The sequence below is a fragment of the Chelmon rostratus genome, chromosome 6, assembly GCF_017976325.1.
Source record: "Chelmon rostratus isolate fCheRos1 chromosome 6, fCheRos1.pri, whole genome shotgun sequence".
NCBI classification, from domain to species: Eukaryota; Metazoa; Chordata; class Actinopteri; order Chaetodontiformes; family Chaetodontidae; genus Chelmon; species Chelmon rostratus.
In genome coordinates this window covers 9,115,927-9,136,439 of record NC_055663.1, presented here as the reverse complement: position 1 = coordinate 9,136,439, position 20,513 = coordinate 9,115,927, and the positions used below count along the sequence as shown (strand labels likewise).

At 42.9% G+C, this 20,513-nt stretch overlaps 1 protein-coding gene across 2 annotated transcripts in view; it reads left to right on the top strand.

Moving 5' to 3' along the window:
- carmil2 (capping protein regulator and myosin 1 linker 2) overlaps nucleotides 1-17,603 on the top strand; it is a 51,390-nt gene extending 33,787 nt beyond the window's left edge. Inside the window, exons 32-41 of one of the 2 annotated variants that reach the window (XM_041938871.1) lie at nucleotides 791-894; nucleotides 6,997-7,903; nucleotides 8,728-8,832; nucleotides 9,507-9,543; nucleotides 10,169-10,237; nucleotides 11,226-11,485; nucleotides 12,328-12,463; nucleotides 13,052-13,141; nucleotides 13,479-13,592; nucleotides 13,708-17,603. In XM_041938871.1, the coding sequence (XP_041794805.1) occupies nucleotides 791-894; nucleotides 6,997-7,903; nucleotides 8,728-8,832; nucleotides 9,507-9,543; nucleotides 10,169-10,237; nucleotides 11,226-11,485; nucleotides 12,328-12,463; nucleotides 13,052-13,141; nucleotides 13,479-13,592; nucleotides 13,708-14,294 (2,409 nt within the window). In that variant the 3' untranslated portion in view covers nucleotides 14,295-17,603. Of the gene's footprint in view, nucleotides 1-790; nucleotides 895-6,996; nucleotides 7,904-8,727; nucleotides 8,833-9,506; nucleotides 9,544-10,168; nucleotides 10,238-11,222; nucleotides 11,486-12,327; nucleotides 12,464-13,051; nucleotides 13,142-13,478; nucleotides 13,593-13,707 lie in introns of both variants that reach the window. The other variant, XM_041938870.1, reaches the window with a different exon arrangement.
- The last annotated feature ends 2,910 nt before the right edge of the window (nucleotides 17,604-20,513 follow it).

Genomic DNA, 20,513 nt, shown 5'->3' with positions numbered 1-20,513 from the left:
TGGCACATGGTGAACCTGCACATTTGTGAAGGCTCCATTAACACTGAACGATGCATACAGGTTTTGGAGCAACATATGCTGCCAAGCGGACAGCATCTTTCTCAGGGAAGGTCTCGCTCATTTCAGCAGGACCACCGCCAAACCACATTCTGCATGTACTCCAGCAGCATGGCTCCGCAGCAAACCATAGTAAACATGACCCTGTCCCAGCATTTTAGAAACGTGTTGCTGACTTCAAATTCTAAATGAGGATATACTGTAAAATCCCCAAAACAAAAGGAAATTTCTCCGTTTCTGCTGCTCTATTTTCAATTAAATATGACATTTCAGTGTTTTGCAAACCATCACGTTCTGTTTCTGTTTACATTTTACACAGTGACCCAACTTTTTTGGAAACAGTGTTGTGGGTTGCTGCGAGATGAAATCAGTGCAGTATTAGTTGGATATCTCTGAACTGCAACACAAGTGAATGGACCAGTTTCACGCTAATGCAGACTGTCAACTCAGAATAAAAGAAAGCCTATTTTTTTGTACTTTTTTTACATTTGAATTCAGATTAATCGAATACAAGTTGATGAACCACGTCAGCAATATCCCCCAGTTAACTAAAACATTTCATCACTCGCATTTTGATTTCAAATCATCACAAAAAAAAAACAAAAAAAACAGGTGTGTGTATTTTTTTTCACCTCTGGGAAGCAGGGGGACATACACACACACACACACAGACACACACAGAGACACAATGCAACATGCACTTCTGAGTGTTATATTGTGTTTTTTGTTACAGGAGCCAGTTTCAAAGGTAGAAAATGAGGCCAGCGAGGGGATGGGCAGAGTGGATGAAGGAGTAGAGGAGTTCTTCACAAAGAAAATCATCCCTGACTATGCACTGTGAGTTGAACTAACACACACACACACACACACTTTTCTCTTTGCCAGATATCCACTTAAGGTAGCTGTATTCTGGGAATTAAATCTTTGATATCTACTAAGAAATTAATTAAACATATGGATATATTTATTTAAATAATGACAGAAAGCTATGATTGACTGACAGTATCTCACAACCCCTCATTGGCAGCCAGTCAGTGAGCAAAACTGATCTCGTTGCTGATTTTCAGAATGGAAAATCATGGCAGCTTGTATGGAATTGTTCTTTTGTTTACTGAAACAATCCGCTGAACCCGTGGTTCCCAAAGCGGTGCCATGACAGGATGAGGTGTCTCGAGGAGGAGCCGAGGATTTTAAAGAATTGTCAGCATTTAGATCAACTACATTTTATGTTCCCGTTTCAAATATATCAAAACAGAATAAAGCAATAAACGTGAAACTCGCCATATTGATTGACTCTATTATGCTGTTATGCCACAGCTAACGGCACAATAACTCACATATGCTGGTTGCCATGGTTACACAACGGGCTCTCTGGCTCTGGACTTTTTCTGCTCAGCAGTCAGACAAATAGTGAATGTCAGGGCAAGCGATGGAAAGGTTTGACACGGTAAACAGACCATAAAGAAATGCGGGTGCACCTCAGCCCTCAACACAGTCTGACAGGACTGAACCTGAGCCCACCAACAAAAACTCACATCAGACTCAACACTACTCGACTAACTTTTTGGCAGGTGTTGGCTACTTGTGGAGGACGGATTGCCACTGTGGCATTGCATGTTCCCAACATCCTATATGTGTGATGTGTGTCTCTCTCACCGGCGGCATACATGAAAAGAAGACAAGAGGCAGTCTGTCAGACCTGTGGGTTGTGCCCTCTCTCCCCACAACAGTAGCAGGCCCTCATGTCCCATGAAAATGCCTGCAGCCTTTTTTTGTTTTGCTATGTTTGTTTATTTGTTTTGGCTAATTTAATTTTTGAAGAAGATGAAACTTAAGTCAGTTCTGTAACAAATCACAAATTTAACCCAACAGGTCTTATGATCTTCTATCCTTAGACCCTTGATTCGGATAAGGAAAGACAGGAAATAGATTACATGGCACACAATTTGCTGTACAGAACAGAGCGACATAATAAAATGACAGTACAGACAACCAGGATGACAAAATTGTAGATAGATTGTAGAGATATAGATGTTATAGGTAGATCCACATATGAAGAATGTGGATCAGGGAGGAGAGGCTGAGTTTCCTGGAGGATGAAAGGCATCAAACATCTGGAATGAGGCCCCGACAGCCACGAGAGAGAGAGGTCCGATGACAGCTGATGGTCCGGCACAGAGAAGCCCGACTGAAAAGAGACGACAGGGAGGAGAAAATAGGGGAAGAAGAGAGAGGCAACCAGAGGGTTAGAGACATATTATAGTAGTTGATTGTATTCATTGTTTATCTTAAGTTAAATATTTATCTCAATCTGCAGAGCACCTGATGACTTTTTTCTCAGTGGCTGAGAATGGGCCTATATTATTTAATATTTTGTGAAAATGTCTGTGGTCTAAAAAAGGTTTGGAACCACTTCACTAAACTTTGCGAGTGAACCACTGTTGCTGAATCTTTCATTTATATTTTATGTATTTTGAATTTTATTATTGGTAGACTCTCACATCATATCAAGGCACAAGAGGAGTAAAATAGCTCCGTGAGAATTTTGAAGAGTCATAAAACACACCGAACACCTGAGCATTTCGAAGTGTATGCACAAAACCATGCATACTCTATTTCCCACACATGCACTGATATTTATAAGACCAACCCAGGTGTGCACACATAGTAAAACACTGTTTGTTTAGGGTGTTGGCCAAACACCTGGTTGTGTTATGTTTTGTGATATACACAGCAGTAAAAAGATGCATTTATAAACGTATACATTTTAGTTAGTTATGAGTGTTGAATTGTAGCATTCTTTTTAGTTACATGTGAGTCCTTATTTCTCTGTGGTGATGATGTTTTCGTCTGACCCTGAAGAGTGAAACACTTTGTGAAGTCTGTTCCAGTATAAGCCCTACAGATCAATCAGTGGTCGTCCTTCGTAGGTGAAATAATGGGTGACTGAGATGCTGCGGATTGCTGTTGGAGAACCAGGCGACACATCCAGTGAAATAGTTTCTTTGACATTCTTCTCATCGGTTGCTCTAATGAGTGCTGGAGCACAAATATTGCTGTCCAAGCAGATGATGCTACATCCATTTATGGCTAACTGTGCTAGCGGAAATGAGGCTTGTGCACATGCGCCCATTTCAACAACGATTTAGATTTATGAAATATAAACATTCGCACATGTTGCTCTATGAATCCGACAAAAAGAAAGCGTAGGCATGTTTATGTCTTCCTATGCGTGCACAGGTTTAGTCATGAATCTCCTCGTCTGGCTTCTGGAGTCATGCAGACACAAACACAGGTCTCCCACTGAGAGTTCTAGCTCAGTAGGTGGTTGTGGATTGATTCCCGAAGTAACAATTCGGTATTCTTTGAAAAATTATTGATTTCACAGAGGGATTGATTCTGGATATTGTACATGTAAAAAATACAGTGTCCTTCCAGTTAATGCTGCTTTGCGCCAAACACAACATCATCTGTGTCCACTGTTAAATCAGAGATTAGCTGTTGCAGTTAGACCTTCCCCCGATGGCCCACTTTACATTTGCTCCCTGCAATGAGAGTATGTCCCAGTATCTACATTTGCAGTATTTGCAAGTAGTCAAGTTCCTTGTGTGTGGCATATTTCCTGTACTGCAAGCAGGAGCTCACCTCACTCAGACTGTTTCATGCACTTCAGTAACCAGGTTGCAGTCAGCTTTCTCCAGTAAGCTGATTTCTTAACTGTCACGTAAACAAGAAACTCGGTAATGAAGGTAGGGCCTTAGAGGAACCTGATTTCCCCAGGTACATTTCTACTGGAGGATGCCAATTTCTTGGCCAAACACATAGCTAATCAACTAATCAACTTTGTGCAACCAACTGAGAGGTTCTGACATAATAACAGCATAATAACATCCAGGCTGAATCCAGCATGTCATGAACTACAACTTCTTCTGTTCATTACTGTTGATCCTTAAACCAGTTTAGAGGTGCTTTCCCACCAAAAACTGGACTGGTGTAGTACAGTTACCACCTCCTCCACCACCATCTCTGTCACCTCTCCCTTTGTCCCATTCACTGATGCACCACCCCTTTCTACATCCTCCACTCCCCCTACCCGCTCCGCTGCCACCACCACCACACTTCCCACCAAAGACACCAGATATAACTGGAAAAAAGTGAAAATCAGCAAGTAGAGTTTAAGTGTCAATTGATAGCTGTGAAAAATGACCATACTGGGGGGATTTCCATGCTTGAATGTTTAGCAAACATTCAATCCATTTTCCTTGCAACACCTCTCTTCACCCTCTGTTTTAAAATCTCTGTTCTTACGCCTGTCTCTTTAAGGCCCCCCTCCTGAAAAGACCAGTCTGCTCTTATTGGTCAGCTCTCACAGGCCTGAGCAGGCACCACCCAATGTGTTTCTGCATCAGTTCTGCAGGTGTTTTTGCAACAACAGCCGTATGGGCTCATGGCTGACGGGGCGGCGACTGTATAGTTGCGCCATCACAACCTTCAATCAAGTCCTGGCGGCTCGTTCAAAGGCAAAGTTTCTGTATACGGGCTGTGTGCATTTCTCAGAGGATTGAGCATCCTGATACTTTGACTGTTTTTATATGTCATCTGCTTTACAATTAAAGAAGATCTCACTTCTCACAGTCTCACTTTTTTACAAGATGGCACCTTGAAGGAAATGCTCGGAGGAGTCTGCAAAACCTTGGATTATGTTCAATAAATTATTTTCTGACATTTTGTTTTTTAAATCAATCATTTTTGCATCTGTGCATGGCAGCTACAGTCTGGTTGAAATTCGTTTGCGTGTCATGAAGACTATCACACAGTATGTGAATACAGTTGTATCACATCGTTAGCGCTGGGGGCACGTTGTTCCGTCTGAGAAATAACCCTGATGATGCCATAGTGATGGAATCAAGTTGAACTCATCTTGGACTGTTAGACTACAAATTTACAACAGAAAGCCTGTGTTACAAGCAGAGCAGTGGGCTTTGAAAGACAGGCGCATTTTGTCCAAGGATGGAGGGTCTCATAAAAGAAGTCATGGCATTGCGCAGAAGGTTGACCTACACAAGGGATTAAAAGTCATTTTATCTTAATCTCTGCTGCATTTATTTATTTATTTTTTCTTTGTCTCTTATGAAAACCCCCAAATTTAAGCAAGTGCAATACTAAATCACTGATATGCCCCTTTAGAATTATTTCAAATAAGTTTTGAATGTTTGGTATGAAGGCAGCATGTATTGTAAGTGTGCACTGTGCCTCTTCTTGTCAAGGTTCCCCAAGCTTTGCCAGTCCTCGTCCGCCCGTCAGTCAGAAAAGCCATAGAGAACATGTTGATTTGTGTGGACGTTGAGCTTGTGCACACGGTGGAACTCAAAGCCAACGTGACATGTGGATTCAAAGTTTTTCTATGTGAACAGACCAGTTTTGCTTTGCTTTCTAGTATACTGCCCCCTTTAGAGTTACATACATTAGCACAAAAAAGTATCACACACTAACAACAGTGAACATAGTGTCCACTGTTATAAGATTGTAACCCCCCTGAGATAAGGATGCCTTGTTATGTACAAAAAACATGTTTGTAATTTCAGTCACTGTATGTGCAGACCGCATGGTGAATGTTTTTGTCGTGTTTTACAAACCCTCTGTTCCTTCAGTGTAACACCACGTAAACACACATTCCTTGACCTGCCTGAGCTTGCTGTTTCAGTGCACTGAACACAAAATGATTATTATTAAGATGGTTGTACGAATGAACTGCCATTTTGAAATCAAGCTGGTTTTTGTTTGGTTTTTTTTTCGCCCTAATCACTGTGACTGATTGTATCCATCCACTTGATGTCGTTTTCGGTCAGCGCAGAAGCTGAGTCACTGGTGGCTTGGAGCAGGTAGCTTGGTGTGTGACAAAATAATCTCAATTCAAAGGGCCTACTGGCTTTTACATGGTCTTCACCAGAGAATGTAACTGGTTCAAGCATTATCACACTAACCCATTACATCAGTGTGCCTGTGATCACATGACAACAGGTGGTTGTGTATGGGGGAGATAGTAACCCTCTCTCATGGTCATTAATGCAGGTTGACCTGACCTTGTTCCTAACCTAGTTTACACATAGAATACATACTAACACATGTAGAATGACGACTTCAACTCATTTATACTTTTCATGTCTGTGTAGGGGTTATTGTCAGGCATCCAATGTAGTATGAGCAGAACCATGAGCACTGACCGCCCTGCTGTCAGTGTCCATTTTACGTTTTCATTTTCGCCCTTTGTTGATAGCAAAACCAGCACATCAGCTGCTGTTCACTACAAAGACAGATTTATAGAACTGTATTCTTGCCAAAATGCAAACATCTCCTCACAGCCGTGCACCGTTACAGGAGTGGCTCTGTCAGTTGGACGACCGAAACAAGTCGCTCACAGAGTCTGCATGAAACATTGAAATCAAAAGGCTCAATCACTTGGAAGTCTGAGTGAGTCCTGCAAATATCATCTGCTTTTAGATTAAGAGGTGTCACATATGCAAGATATAGAAGAAAATACAAGATTCTGGGTCAACCAAGGCACTGGGTCTCATTCAAGCATTGTACCGTAGTCCAGCCATTAGTTTTTGAGGACAATGATTCTAGACACGAGGTCAATATTGAAGGGACAATGAATATCAAGGCCAGATTTCATGGTAATCTGATCAGAAGTCACCTACATATGTTGCGCTGAAGTGCTGAGCAGGTTGACAGATTGAGCAGCGTCACCATACCAGGCCTCGCCTCTAGTGCAGTAGGAAGTAGTAATCTCCAAGACATTTTTGCTCTGTGTGCTGTTTGCATGACCTTTCTTGTTGTGTACCTGAACTGAGCATGTGTCTTGAGTCCTGTAGCAGTAGTTGTAGTACTGAGTGTCTCTTCTTGTCTGTTGCTCTTTCTGCTGTCTCCCTGCTGCAGAAAAGGCCGGTGGGAGGAGTCAAACCCTGCCCAAGCCACTCCCTCAGAGTCAAGCACCACCCCCTCAGCCTCAACCCCCTTTTCCTCTTCGTCTGACAATATCACCTCCTCTACCACCACCACCGTCATCTCTCCCTCTATCCCATCTACTGACACATCCTTTACATCCACTGATGCACCACCCTTCTCTACATCCTCCACTCCCCCTGCCCTCTCTTCTGTCACCACCACCACCACCACCACCACACTTCCCACCAAAAACATCAAGAAAAAGTTTGGCGACTTCTTTGCCTTCAAGAGGGCTCGAGCCAGCCGAGCCACCAAGGCAGGAGGGGGAGAGGGAGGAGGAGAGGGGGTGAAGGTCAAAAGGACCTCCATTGCAGACCTCATTCGACCCCTCCGCGAGGCCAAAGAAAGGGAGAGAGAGAGGGAGAGGGACAAGGAGAGAGAGAAGGGGAGAGGGGCAAGGTCAGTGGAGGATGCTAACGTTTCTAATGATGCCACCACCACAGAAGGAACCGTTGCCACCAGCCACCAACTTGCAGGCGATGCGAGGGGAACGATGGCGCCTGCCAATACATTAACCACGATGACGCCTCCCAGTGAGACCACTCCCTCTTACCCCACCATCGCCACAAGCCCTGACCTCACCACTGCTACGCTCTCTAACCTGGAAGAAGAGGCGGTTCCTGTCTTGCCAGGTCGCATCCCCAGTCCCGTGGTCACTTCCCCTCTAACTGAGCAGGAGAGGAGCGGTATGCTGATGAAGGAGATGAAGTTGGGAGGGACTCCATATGGAGAGAGGAGACTGAAGGTGACGAAGAGATCTCTGAGGGAGGGCAAGAGCCAGAGTCTCATACTGCTGACGGGATTAGAGCCAGAAGACAAGGATGATTCACACAGTAAGGTCAGTCTGACAACACACTGAACACACACACGCAGTCAGATCATCTAATAGGATACTACCCTTGATGAGAGTAAGGGATGGCCCTCGATGACACTAAAGACCATAAAACACCAACAAACACCAAACAAAACAGTGAGTCCTGCAAATTCTTAAATACTGCTGAGAATCAGGCCTTACATTAGAGACAGGCCTTTATTTCAATTTCCCCATGTATTTTTAAGCATGCGCATGCATATCAGTTAACAAATTGCAGTAAAGTACAAAATGAATGTAATTTTAATCAAAATTAAAAAGAAGTGTTGCACTCTGCCATAAGTTTCAGGAGTGCAGTTGTAAGTCTAGTTAGCGAGTCCAGTAAGACCTCAACATCTTCCAAATGCAGTAAAGTCCAGACTGCGACAGAGCAGGGATGAGTTGAAAAGTTTGATGGCCACAGGCAGAAATGATCTCCTCTGCCTATAAATATTTGGTTGAAGACACTTTTCAACCAGCAAGTCGTAGAAAGTTTATCCTCTTCTCCATCGCTGCCTCCAGAGAGTCCAGCTCAGCTCTTGCTATAATACGTGAGAGGGCCTTTCTAACCACCTTGTTGAGCTTAATAGCATCTCCCAGCACACAGCAGCATAAAAAGTGCTTTTGGCCACCAAAGACTGGTAGAACATCTGCAGCATCTTGTTGCAGACTCTGAGCCTCTGAAGGAAGTAGAGCCGGGTTATTGTAGAGGGCCCCTGTGTTCAAAACAGTGTGTGTGTGTGTGTGTGTGTGTGTATGTGTGTGCGAGCATTCACGTTTACTGTTCTAAATCTTCATGTATCGTCTTCCAGAAACATGCGTCTGAGAGCACACCTAGTTTTGAACAGAGGCTTCAGGTGATGCTGCACAGAATGGGAGTGGCCAAAACTCCACCTGCTGACACAAAGGCAAGCCAGGTAGGATGGGGGTGGGTTTTGGGTGCGAAGGATACGACTGGTTGTTGTTGTTTTTTTAAATACAGGTAATTCAAAAAGTGTTGCTTGAGTTTATTTTTATCATCGGCCTTGGCTGGCCAATAATTGGCTGGCCCTGATGTTTGTGGAGGTTCCTTAACGTATCTAAAATAAATCTAATTTATGTAATAAATAGTGACACAGAGTGAAATACCTTCACATGTTATGTGGATGTTTGACCACTTTGTGACCGTTGTGTGGTCATCAGTCACCCTGCTTCATACTGTATGCTGTGTTAGAAATATGAGTGTGTGCTGCTCCAAAGTGATGTGTATACATTCTTGTATATTTGATATCACAGTTAGTGCAATATCTGTTTAGTTGAATGGTCACTTGATGTTAATCATACTTAGTTTTGGATTGGTCAAGTTGTAACATGTTGGGGTCGTGGACGGGTCTCCTCACCCCTTAAACAATCAACACCGTACTCACCAATTTAATGGCCGGCAACACAGCAACATCACTGAAGAGAAGTCAACATCATGAGCAGTCAGAGAATTGTGTAGGTTTGAAACAAACCAGCGGTTTTTATAAATGTAATTGATAGAGGAAACAAAAGGTGAGCTTACTTAAAATTATTACCCAAATAATAATAATGTCCAACGTGTCTGTTTCAGAATAAAGATGAGGAGCTGAGAAAGGCCAATTCTGAAGGTAAGTATATATTATTGTACATGGTGTCTCCATCATAGTCACATCAATCAGTTCATATTTGATGTCTGAACTTTCAACACTTTGTCTGTTGTTTCACCCCCCCCCCCCCCCCCCACTACTGCAAATTAAAGTTAAAAATTATGGGATTGTATTTGTCATAAAAGTGTTTGAGTTTTAAAAAAACAAAACCTGATAAATCCTTCATGCCTTTTTCATCTTGCAAATTAAATGAATGATTCACAAATCTGTTTTTACTCTGGTGAGCTGTGGCGGTGAATAGGCTGTGATTGATGTGGCAATCTTCTAATGTGACTGGCTGAATCTGACTGTGGGAACAAAATGAATTATAAATAAGTTGTGCTAATTTTCTCTGAGCAGTGTTGCAAAAATGCAGTTACACAAACGAATCAAAGTGATTTCACATGTGCCAGCCGGTGCCTTCTCCTTCTTTCCAGTCTAATTTGAGTCATCATCACAAACCTTTGTTTGCAGGCCCACCACTTACAGCTGTGTGACTTAGAATGGCTTCAGTTAAGCCCGCTGCACATATTGTATTCATTGTATGTACAGCTTGGATTCAAATCGTCCTTTGGCTGTACCACTATCTACTGTCTCTGTCCCTCAGGCGCTATCCTGGACAAACCTGAACCACCTCCAACATACATGAAGCCCAGAACCATGTCCACTTCATCAGGTATCAATCTTATCTACACCCATTTCTATATGAAAGTAATATAAATGCTCCCATGTGCAGAGCCAAACTAATGGTGATCTGATCCTACTAACTGATGTATCTTCTTGCCATTGTTGTCCAGACTATTAAAACCACAACACACTGGGTGACATGTTTGTTCATTACCATGAACACACTGTAGTGAATTTTGAATCAGTCCCACCTACACCACTCTGCTGCCCCAAATACTCACTACAGCACCAAATGTAGATTAATGCGCTGCTGAAAATAGTCCCCAACAAATGCACTATTTCCTTGTGTTTGAGTAACATTTACTAAAACCTGCAGAGAGTGGCTATTTTAGGAAATGACTGAGCATTTTTAAAATATAAAACTACACTTGAGATTTGAGTAGAGAAGGATAAACACAATATTGCTTTTAGTCTTTTGATGGGATTTGTTGACAATATCAAAAATGTAAAATAACACCAACTTATCCTTTAAGGCTTTTAAGGTTTTATTAGCAATAATTCATTGATATCAACATGACTTCAAGGTTTCCAAAAGTGTTGTATGATAGTAGAATATAAATGGCATGTATTAATAAGAACAATAAAATGCTCTATAATGTGTTTTATACATTATAATCTACAATAGGTAAACCTGTTCCATGTTGTTTTTAGCCACTGTAGTTTACAATACAGTGTTGTCCTGGAATTACTAGAAGCAAAGCAAATATGACACAGGAAACAGCCACTGACATCAGCACCGCGGCCCCTGGCCTGAGCTGTGTGATGTAGCAGTCTGTGTGGAGCACAGCCTTCCTGATGTCTCCGGGCCTATGACGACACGACACAGGAGGCTCTCTGCTGTGGTGCCATGGTTTCTGTGTTTTAGCCTGCATCGGCCTGAACATCTGTCCAGCTTGGAGTCGGTGATTGGACCAGGCTGAATCACTCACAGCGTCTCCCAGTGATTTACTGTCGCTTTCACCCTCTGATTCCAGCAGACCCCAGGCATCCTATGAGAGCACTGGACCCCATCCAACCGGACCCTCCCCTCCACCTGAAGCCCGCCCTCCCTGAGCGTCCCATTGGTCCCCTTCCACCCAAACCTGCCATCGTAGCCAAGCCTCCTCTCCCCACTCCGACTGCTCCTGCAGGAGGAGGAGCTCGTCCCTCCTCTGCTCCTCCTTCCAGCAGCTCAGCAGACAGAGTGCAGCTCAGAGCACACGCTCATGATGACAGGCCAGGGGAGACCACAGCACAGGTACCACAGCACTCAGTCACACATTTCCTTCATCACTGCCGGGAAGATAATTCAGACGTAAGGCTTTACATTCTGTGGTGAAGCTGTCATGTAATTTATTTTTTAATATTAACCTGCAGAACTTGTTTTAAAAGAATAACATCACTGAGAAAAGAGCTTCAAAGATCATAAGCATGTGAAAATGTAGGACAGTTTGATTTGTATTTTAAGTTAATGATACAGTAATTCGTAGTTGTTCATATAGTTCAAATGTACACTGAAAAAGACTGAATATTAAAAATATGGAGGCATTTCATTTGTGATTTGAATTTAAAAATTGGGTACAGAGACTAATACAAGCCACAAGGTGGCAGTAATGTTAATTCCAGATTGACTCACTAAAATTAAAGAAGGAATCTCTTATGTCAGTTTATTTATTAATCACAGTACTGACTTAGAAGAAGCAGTTGTTGAAATTTGGATGAATAATAGAAAGAATGTTACAATAAATCTGTAAAATCCCTGTAAAAAAATCAAGATTGAAAAATTAGAAAGTTTTGAACAAGGAAACAAAGTAATGTGATCGACTAAATATTAGAAAGACCCCTCATACAATACAATTCAACAGCAGGACAAATTGCATCCTACAAATTAACCATGAAGTTAAAGGGATTTACTGCAGGACTGTTGGATTAGACTGCTTTTGTTTTAGCTCAATGGAGCTCATAAGCACATTATTGAGTTTCAAACTGCTGCCTATTTCCATATTGGCACAGTTGTTCTCTATATGTTGACAGTCATGACAAAGCAGTCATACTGTTCATGTCCCGTCCCACTGAGCACCCTCTGATCTTCATCCCTAGAATGGAAGTCAACAGGGTCTCAGGAGTCCAGCCGCAGCTTCATCGCCCAGGAAAGAGCTGCATCCTCCAGCCCCGTCTCCATGGAGGGGTCCCAGCACACAGGATCGCTCTGAGAAAGCACAATCAGTGACCGACGGTAAGTCTGACTCATCTCTTTAACACCAAATAATTCATCCGAATCAGGTTTGGGCTGATCGAGCTTTTGCGAGACATCAGGTGAGGTGTGGTCCAGTCAGTATGGGATCTGTGGGAGACTGTGAAACTGTCAGCTGGAAACAGGAAGCTGCTGACTGTGGGTGTACCAGAGGAGGCTCATGATAGCCTGTACCCTCCCCTTGTTGTGCGACGTGCGAGCCACATGGGCACCATGTGGGAGTCTTCAGAATCACAGGAATCAAGATGTGAAATGCTGTGAAACCGCTCAGGAAAGGATGAAACTGTTTGGACAGATACATTCATGTTTTACACAGTAAGGTTGCAGTCAGTGGTTGGGTTACATTTACGCTGCATTTGACATTTCATTGTGCATTTACATAACATTAATCACAATAAAAAAACAAAAAAAATGTTAGATGTGATCTGAAAAATCATCATTTCAGGGTTCCCTCTCTCTGTCTGTCTCTCTTGCTTGACAAGATTTAAGTTTGAAATTCAGTTTATTTAAAATGCGTGTGTGTGTGTGTGTGTGTGTGTGTGTGTGTGTGTGTGGTTTGCATACTTTCAGAGAGTCTTCCTAAGCCACGCCAACACATGAAGCCCCTTCCACAACGCCGGGCTGTGTCCGTCCACGAGGACGCTCTGGCCATGACACAAGGTGAGACTTCGCTGCTGTGTTTCATGAAGACATAAAAAAACTAAATATAAAACCAAATATTTTGAAATGAATAAAACATTTTATTCAAGTCTGGAAAATGTCCTCAGAGAATCGATTCAGCCGAGTCAGACACACAGCGGACCGATCAAGACAGCTGTAGCAAAAGCTTAGAAGGTGAAATAATTGGCTGGATCTAGAAATACTAATAATAGATACTGTTTAATGCAGCTTTGAATATGAGTGTGTGTCAGATTGTGTGTTCGATGTACCGTTTGTTTTCGGTGATAATTAAAGGTGAGCTCGTGGACCCCTCTATCTCTGTCTCCATCTTTCTTAGAGCTGAAGGCAGTGTTGCAAAGGTCACCTATCCGTTTCCGGGGCAACAGAGGGGATCTGCCTACCTGCACTGAAGATCCGTCCAGTGGGGAGGAAGCACAAAGAGCTCAAGAGGGTGAGAGGGGTGTACCACACGTCATAACTTACGTCATATTCTTTTTATTCTTTGATCTGTTGTTTATCTTTCTACCTGCGATCTAAACATGTCTGTATGTTCTTCATCCACCCAGCCAGCGACACAGGGAAACAGACAGCTGAAGAAAAGGAGGCTGTGCAGAAGGAGGAGCTGAAGGCAGAGAGAGGAAGGACGGGCTGCGGAGGGACAGTAGCTGAAACCAAGCACCACCCTCCAGGAGAGGATGAAACCCCTGGCTCAGGGTGTCCCTCCTCGACAGCTCAGGCTCAACAAGAAGCATCGGCTCCCCGTCTCTTCAGTCCAGCTAAAGCCCTCGACAAAGCTCCGCCCATCCCAGAGAGGCCTCCGGCACAAACCCAAACCCTGGAAAAGCCTCCTGTAACTCCCACAACCCAGAAAAAGAGCCCCAGCACAGCCCCACCATTTCCCCAAACTCTAGAAAAACTGCTGGTGTCCCCATCACCCCAAGAAAAGATGCCCAGCACAATCCCAGCTGCATCTGCGTCCCCAGAAAACCCCCAAGTGAGTCCTCTGCCCCACAAGGAGAAGGGCGCCGACACAGCACCAGCCACAGTGGATCTGAGGAACAGCATGCAGGAGAGAGGAGAGGCGGTCTCTAAACAGCACACAACGAAGGCAGAGCCAGCAGACCAAAGAACTGAGCCCCCTCTCTCTGAATAATACACACAGACTGACGCACCTGAGGAGAAAGGACACACCTGGGGGAGAGGGGAGGGAGGGTCCGTGACATCGCTGTGATCAGGAACTGGGAGGGGATATGAGCTCTGAGAGTGGTGTGAATATTGTACCCTTAAATGGAGAACAGCTGCAGTGTGCGGCTAACATCTGTACAGCTGGTTTATCGGCTGTTTGGCGTGAATGTGCACAGAGCGCACAGATGATCCAGTGGTCAAATTCATGCGTGTTCAGAGCAATAGGAGTTTTGACATTGACAACTTACCAAACTTCATCTGCTGCTCATAACCTGTCTGAGGGCAGCATCCTGAACTCCCTGTATGAGTCGATTTGAAGTGTCCAGTCACACTTTTTAGTGTGTGTGTGTGTGTGTGTGAGGCTTGTATTATTTGTTTGAATTCGACCGCTGGGGTGGTTTTGCCGTCTGTGCTTATTTACCCAAAACAGCAAACGTACAGCTGTTAGCTGCAGCTAGCCAGCAACACTGACTGTGTGCCTGTCTGTGTGTGTCGACAGCTCATCCCGACTGATGTCAGAAATAACCAGGATACCTGTTATTTTGCTCCAGACTCACTATTTTCTGCAGGATAAGCGGCCGTTTTTTTTTTTGTTCAAGTTGAAACATTTCTAACTCATTTCTCTGCCTCAGTTCGCACCACCCAGGGCAAATCTGCATCCACTTGCATCTTTGCAATGAATATGCAACCGAGCCGCCTCTAAGATTCACTTTGCATTCAGTCTGAGCGCACCTTTAAGCGGGGTCCCTCCGAGGAGGCCGTGTCTGAAATGGGACACGGATAGCATCAGCTGAATGAGTAAACTGACAAGAGCGTCAGCTGGGTGGATGCGAAAACTTTATTGTCCACAAAAGGATGTTAGCTGTTTGGGAGAGAGGGTTTTTTTTGTCCCAAACCAATCACTGTGACATCCATCCACTCATCTTTTTTCAGGCAAGACAGAGGCTCTGTTAGCATTAGCAAATATCAGTTTATATTGGTTTTATCACATCCGTCAAAGTAATCTGTTTTGTGACATGTCAAGCACGTTTATTTAACTACTTGCTACTGCTGAGGTCCTGCAGTTTACATCACGGTCTGAAATACGCTCTCTGTCCTGCGAGCACAGAGATGCATAAATGCTGACTGCTGAGGTAGATGCGCACATCACATGAGACACGAACATTTCCGCTGTGCCAGACACACATCGTGCAAACTGCACGGATAGAAGAGGCACAGCACCGAACCCATTTCCTTTCAATAAATGACATGGAAAGATGAAGAAAAAAAATTAACAAGTAAAACTGGCATGTTCAGGGAAGTCTGGTACAGTTAGACCATAAGAACGCACCGTTATTGGTTTGAAGTTGAGAGCCCACAGAGTTCACAAGGCTTTGTTGTCATGATTTTATACACAGTGAGTTGGTAGTCAAGGGTGATTGTACTCTACAAGTCCACATACAAGTATACCTTTACCTTTGTATCATTGTATCTGTGGTCAAATCAAGCATGTAGCAGGATTTGGTGTTTGCCGTAGTCACAATAGTTAACTAAGAACAGATGGGGCTCGTTGTGTGGGATGAACCTGAAGCCGTCAGGAGCCACTCGTTTTATTATTATACGATTGTAGTCGTCGTTTCTTTCTGTCATTACTTCAGCAGTGTAGGGGGGCTGTTCAGCAGGTCACTGGATCCAGCTGTTGCCAGTATGAACACATTTTTATTTATACTATTTATACAACTGGAAACTGACAAACAATGAATGAGCCACTGTCGTTTGTGGACTCGTTCCATTGCTTCCGTCCATCAATATGGCCCATGGTGCTAGATGTAACATCGCTGCAGGACCTCAGTGGTGTGCAGTGACAGCCCCTTGTCATTGTGCTCTCCCAGCTCTGTTTCTTCTGCTTCTTCGTCCTCAATGAAAACCGTCAAGGAAGAAAGCAACAACACGCTTTGAATCCCGTTTCCTCATGTACAGGAGGGGCTAACCGATGAATTCAAGGCTTTTCAAAACCAACAGGTAGAGCAGCAGAACGGTTTTTAAGCTTTTGAGGAAATGCCTCCTGTGTGGTGTTCTTTAAGGGCTGATATCTCAGTCAGTCCTCTTACAACAGTCTCAATAGCTGCGTCAGTCTCATCGGTACTGGTAAACATATTCTGCCTCTGGCACAGTTAGATGGTTATTCCAACTGATTTGGTTGTATTTCCAGCTGAGGAAACATCCGATCAGCAGAACAGCACCAGACCATTGAATCGCTCAGTAAAATTTCAACTGTGGTTGATAACATGGTTTGGAACCAGGCTAAAATTAAGCTACACAAAGCTTAAGGTTTTGCCTTAATTTGATGTTGATGTTGTTGGTTTTTTTATGATACCTCCCAGTTTTTCTTACAAATTCCACTCTTGCTGGAAGAGAGGTGAGGTGGCTCCCAATATCTTGAAAAAAAACATTTACAATGAAAGAAAATCTGGTTTCTGGTTATTTTCTCACAATTATATATTGATATTATATATTTATACATTGAAAACTATGTCAAATCCATTTTCTTCATACTATTTCTAAGTCCCGTCATGCCTTCCAAGTGGGAAAACAGTCCAAACCTTTTTGTTCCTCACAGTATTTCTTTTGCCTTGTTAAGAAGGCGTCTGGAAACTCTAGATTAACAAACAGGACACTACTGTTCTGCATGTTTCTGCATATTTCTGTGGAATCACATCAGTATGTGACAGTCAAATCAATTCATTTTCCATTAGACAAACATATATGTAATCACCATGTCCATCATATCACAGGAGAAACAGATAAGATTATAGTAAAAGACCAATATATGATCATATATTTTGTGAGATACCAACACGAGTGTATTCAGTCTATCAAACTCTCAGGGTGGTTGTGGAGAATGGTGTGTGTTTTGTAAGAGCAGACCTCAGTTCAGCTCCCTGTGCTGTCAGCAACCTGAGCCTCCGTCTCATCCGAGGGGAGAATTTATTTTCTACAGTCATGTTTATCTTTGCCTTGCACGCACAGAATATGTACAAAACTACATAAAGCAAACAAAAACAAAGTTATGAACAGAGTGTAAATCCATACCTATACTTGTTAATAATAATTAAAATTATGAGTTGTGTCATAAATTTGTGCTCTCTTGTTTTTATTTGGGCTCTGTTGTTAATTGCCTTCCGTCTGCAATTAGGAGCTTTGTCAGGAGAGAATAATTGTGATGTTGCCATAGTGATGCAGTGAGGGTTACATCAGTTTAGGCTTCAAATTAGTGAGGAAAAGCCAGCATTAGACACTGGGGATGTGGAGTTTGAACATCGTTTAATGTCGTTCCAGTGTTTTTGGAGCTCGACTCATCTCAGCCTCGAAATAGAAGTGCAATAATAAAATGCTGATGAACTACAGTAGCATGTGTTTCGTATGATCCCTTCATTGATATTGTTTGGTGAAATACTTTTGCACACTGAGTGAGGCTGGCGTACTTGGAAATTTGCATGGGGATACGGTCTCAAAATTTAGTTTTTTGCTTATATGGTGTATTTTTTAAATTTAAAAATTTATCTGTTCATTAAAATCACAGAACAGAAGATAAGTATTCCATCATGGAAAATCTATAAGCAGTGCACAGAGAATGGAAGGAACAGAGGTAAGTAGTAAGTAGGTTTTAGGCTCAGACCCACTAACAGGATAACCTGGCATCGCTCTGAGTAAATAGGGCATATTTCCAGAGCTGCATCAGTTTTCTCCTCAATGCTGATAAATTTTAGATGCAGGCAGAGTCCAGATGGAGGGCAGGGATGAGGGAGCTGTAGTGAAAGAACAGAGGCAGTCTGATGTAAGGATGAAAAAGTTGAAAATGTAATGATATGCTGCCTGAGACCATGCTGAGATGGGGTGAGGTAATGTAGGGAGACAAGTGGGGGAGTTTGAGTCTTCGCTCAGTCTCATTTTCAGTAACAGACAGACGGGGCAGATGCTGCAAGATGAGGAGGGGCTGTAAGTATGGAGCTGTGTCTCTCAGGGTAGCACAGAAACTGAGGCTGGAATACAAGTGAGCAATGTAGGAAACACGGCTTGTGTTCAAAACAGCTGTGATTTCTCATTTCTGTCTTCAGAATCTTTCTTTGTTTGCTTTGCAAATATTCCAATATTCCCCTGCAGTTGTTTATTTTTCCTACATTTTTATACACAGAATGAGTCAACGGTTTGGACACACCTTCATCTGATGCAGCACTCCATCACTCTCCTTCTTGGTCTATAGCCCTCACACAGCCTGGAGGTGTGTTTTGCATCTTTGTCCTGTTGAAAACAAATGAGAATGACACATCTCTGCAGAATGCTGTGGCTGCCTCATTGGTTGCGTGTGTTTTGCTTTGAATACTGAATAAATCTCACACCTCCTCTTCCATGTTTCATGGTGGGAACCAGGCATCCGTTTTCCTTCTCTGTGTTTCACAAAAACACAACACTTGGAACCAAAAATCTCAAATCTGGACTCATCAGACCAAAATACAGATTACGTATAGTATGGATTACTACAGCAGTTGAATAGGACTGTTTGCTGCATACCAACACTACCTCTGCACAACACAACTGATGGTGTCAAACGCATTAAGAGGCAAAAAATTCCACCAATTAACTTTGAACAAGGCACACCTGTTAACTGAAGACCATTCCAGGTGACGACTGCATGAAGCTGGATGAGAGAACGCCAGTACTGTGCAAAGCTGTCATCAAAGCTAAAGGTGTCTACATTGAAAATGTTTGAAATATAAAACATATTTTGCTTTGTTCTCGCCTTATTGTTTACCACATAATTCCATAAATGTTATGTCATAGTTTTGATGCCTTCGGTATGAATCTACAATGTAGAAAACATAACTTAATAATAATACAGAAAAGTCATTGAATGAGAAGGTGCGCCCAAACTTTTGCCTGCTACTGTTGCTTGTTTTCACATCATTACTGTTCAGAAAAAATCTGTTCCAGACTCAGTGATTTTCTATGTTCTTAATTATGCTCTATTTCTTCCCTACCATCTCCCACTGGGATCTTTAAGTTCCAGTTTTTTTAGTTTGGTGTGTAAAGGAGCAGGCGGGCTGGGCTCACGTGCTGTGGAGAATGACTGTTAAATACAGGAGGATGATAATGAAAGACGAGACTGCTGCAGGTCTGGGTCTCACAGTCTGGAGTTAGATATACACTCTGTCCTTAGCTGTCCTTAGCCTTCAGCTAGACTAAGTCACTTGCTGTCACCTGGTTTATCTGGAACTGATATGACATGTAGTGCAGTTTGATTATATATTAAAGGTATCTGAGGATTTCAAACTTTCAGACAGAAGACTCTGCAAAGTATTTTAATGTTTTCTGGAAAAAAAAAAGATAACCAGACCAGCATGACGGAATGTGGCTGATGAAAGATTTAAAATAAGCAGATTATAAATTAGCAGAATAGGATCTATATTGTCTAACCCCATTCTGTATGAGGCTGGAACATATTCAGAAGGTTAGAGGAGAGGAGGAGGTAGCACTGAAGGAGTGACTACAGCAGAGAAGTGGTATCTCTAGATCTGGGTTATAGAATAGACCATGTCAAATAGTTTGCACTGTGGAGTGGTTACAGTCGGTAGATGGCGGTAATGCAACACTCACAAATGCCATAAAGCTAAACAGAAGAAGAAGCACTTGAATGTGACAGAGGCTCCTGCAAGTAACATGAGCACCAGTGGCCAAGTGTGTATGATGTTGTCCTCCTAGCATTTCATCAGGTTAAACACGCACGTCCAAGTGTCTTCCTGTGTTGAGGATTTTGCTTTATTATAGCGGCTTGGAGTGAATGTCAGAGGTGCAAATTGACATGAAGGGGACACGTGGATAATGGAGAGCATTGCACAAACAGTGGGGAGTTCAGACCGATGTTGCAGTCTGCTGAATTTTGCAGTCTGCTCTTTGATGGATCAGAGGACATCACAAAAACCACCCTGCAGCTTGACAGAGACTCACTATGAGAGACGGGATGTGCTTAAAGTGAGCAGGAAACGCTTTGCAGCGTCCTCTGAGTGTGACTTGGTCCAAATAGTAGATACAAGCAATCATCAACAAGGTGATTAAATAGTCTCTTACTGTGCCTTAGAGCAGTGCAGCATGTGAGAGGGGATTCTCACAGCTCAACACAATACAAACCAATAACAGATCTTATCTGTCA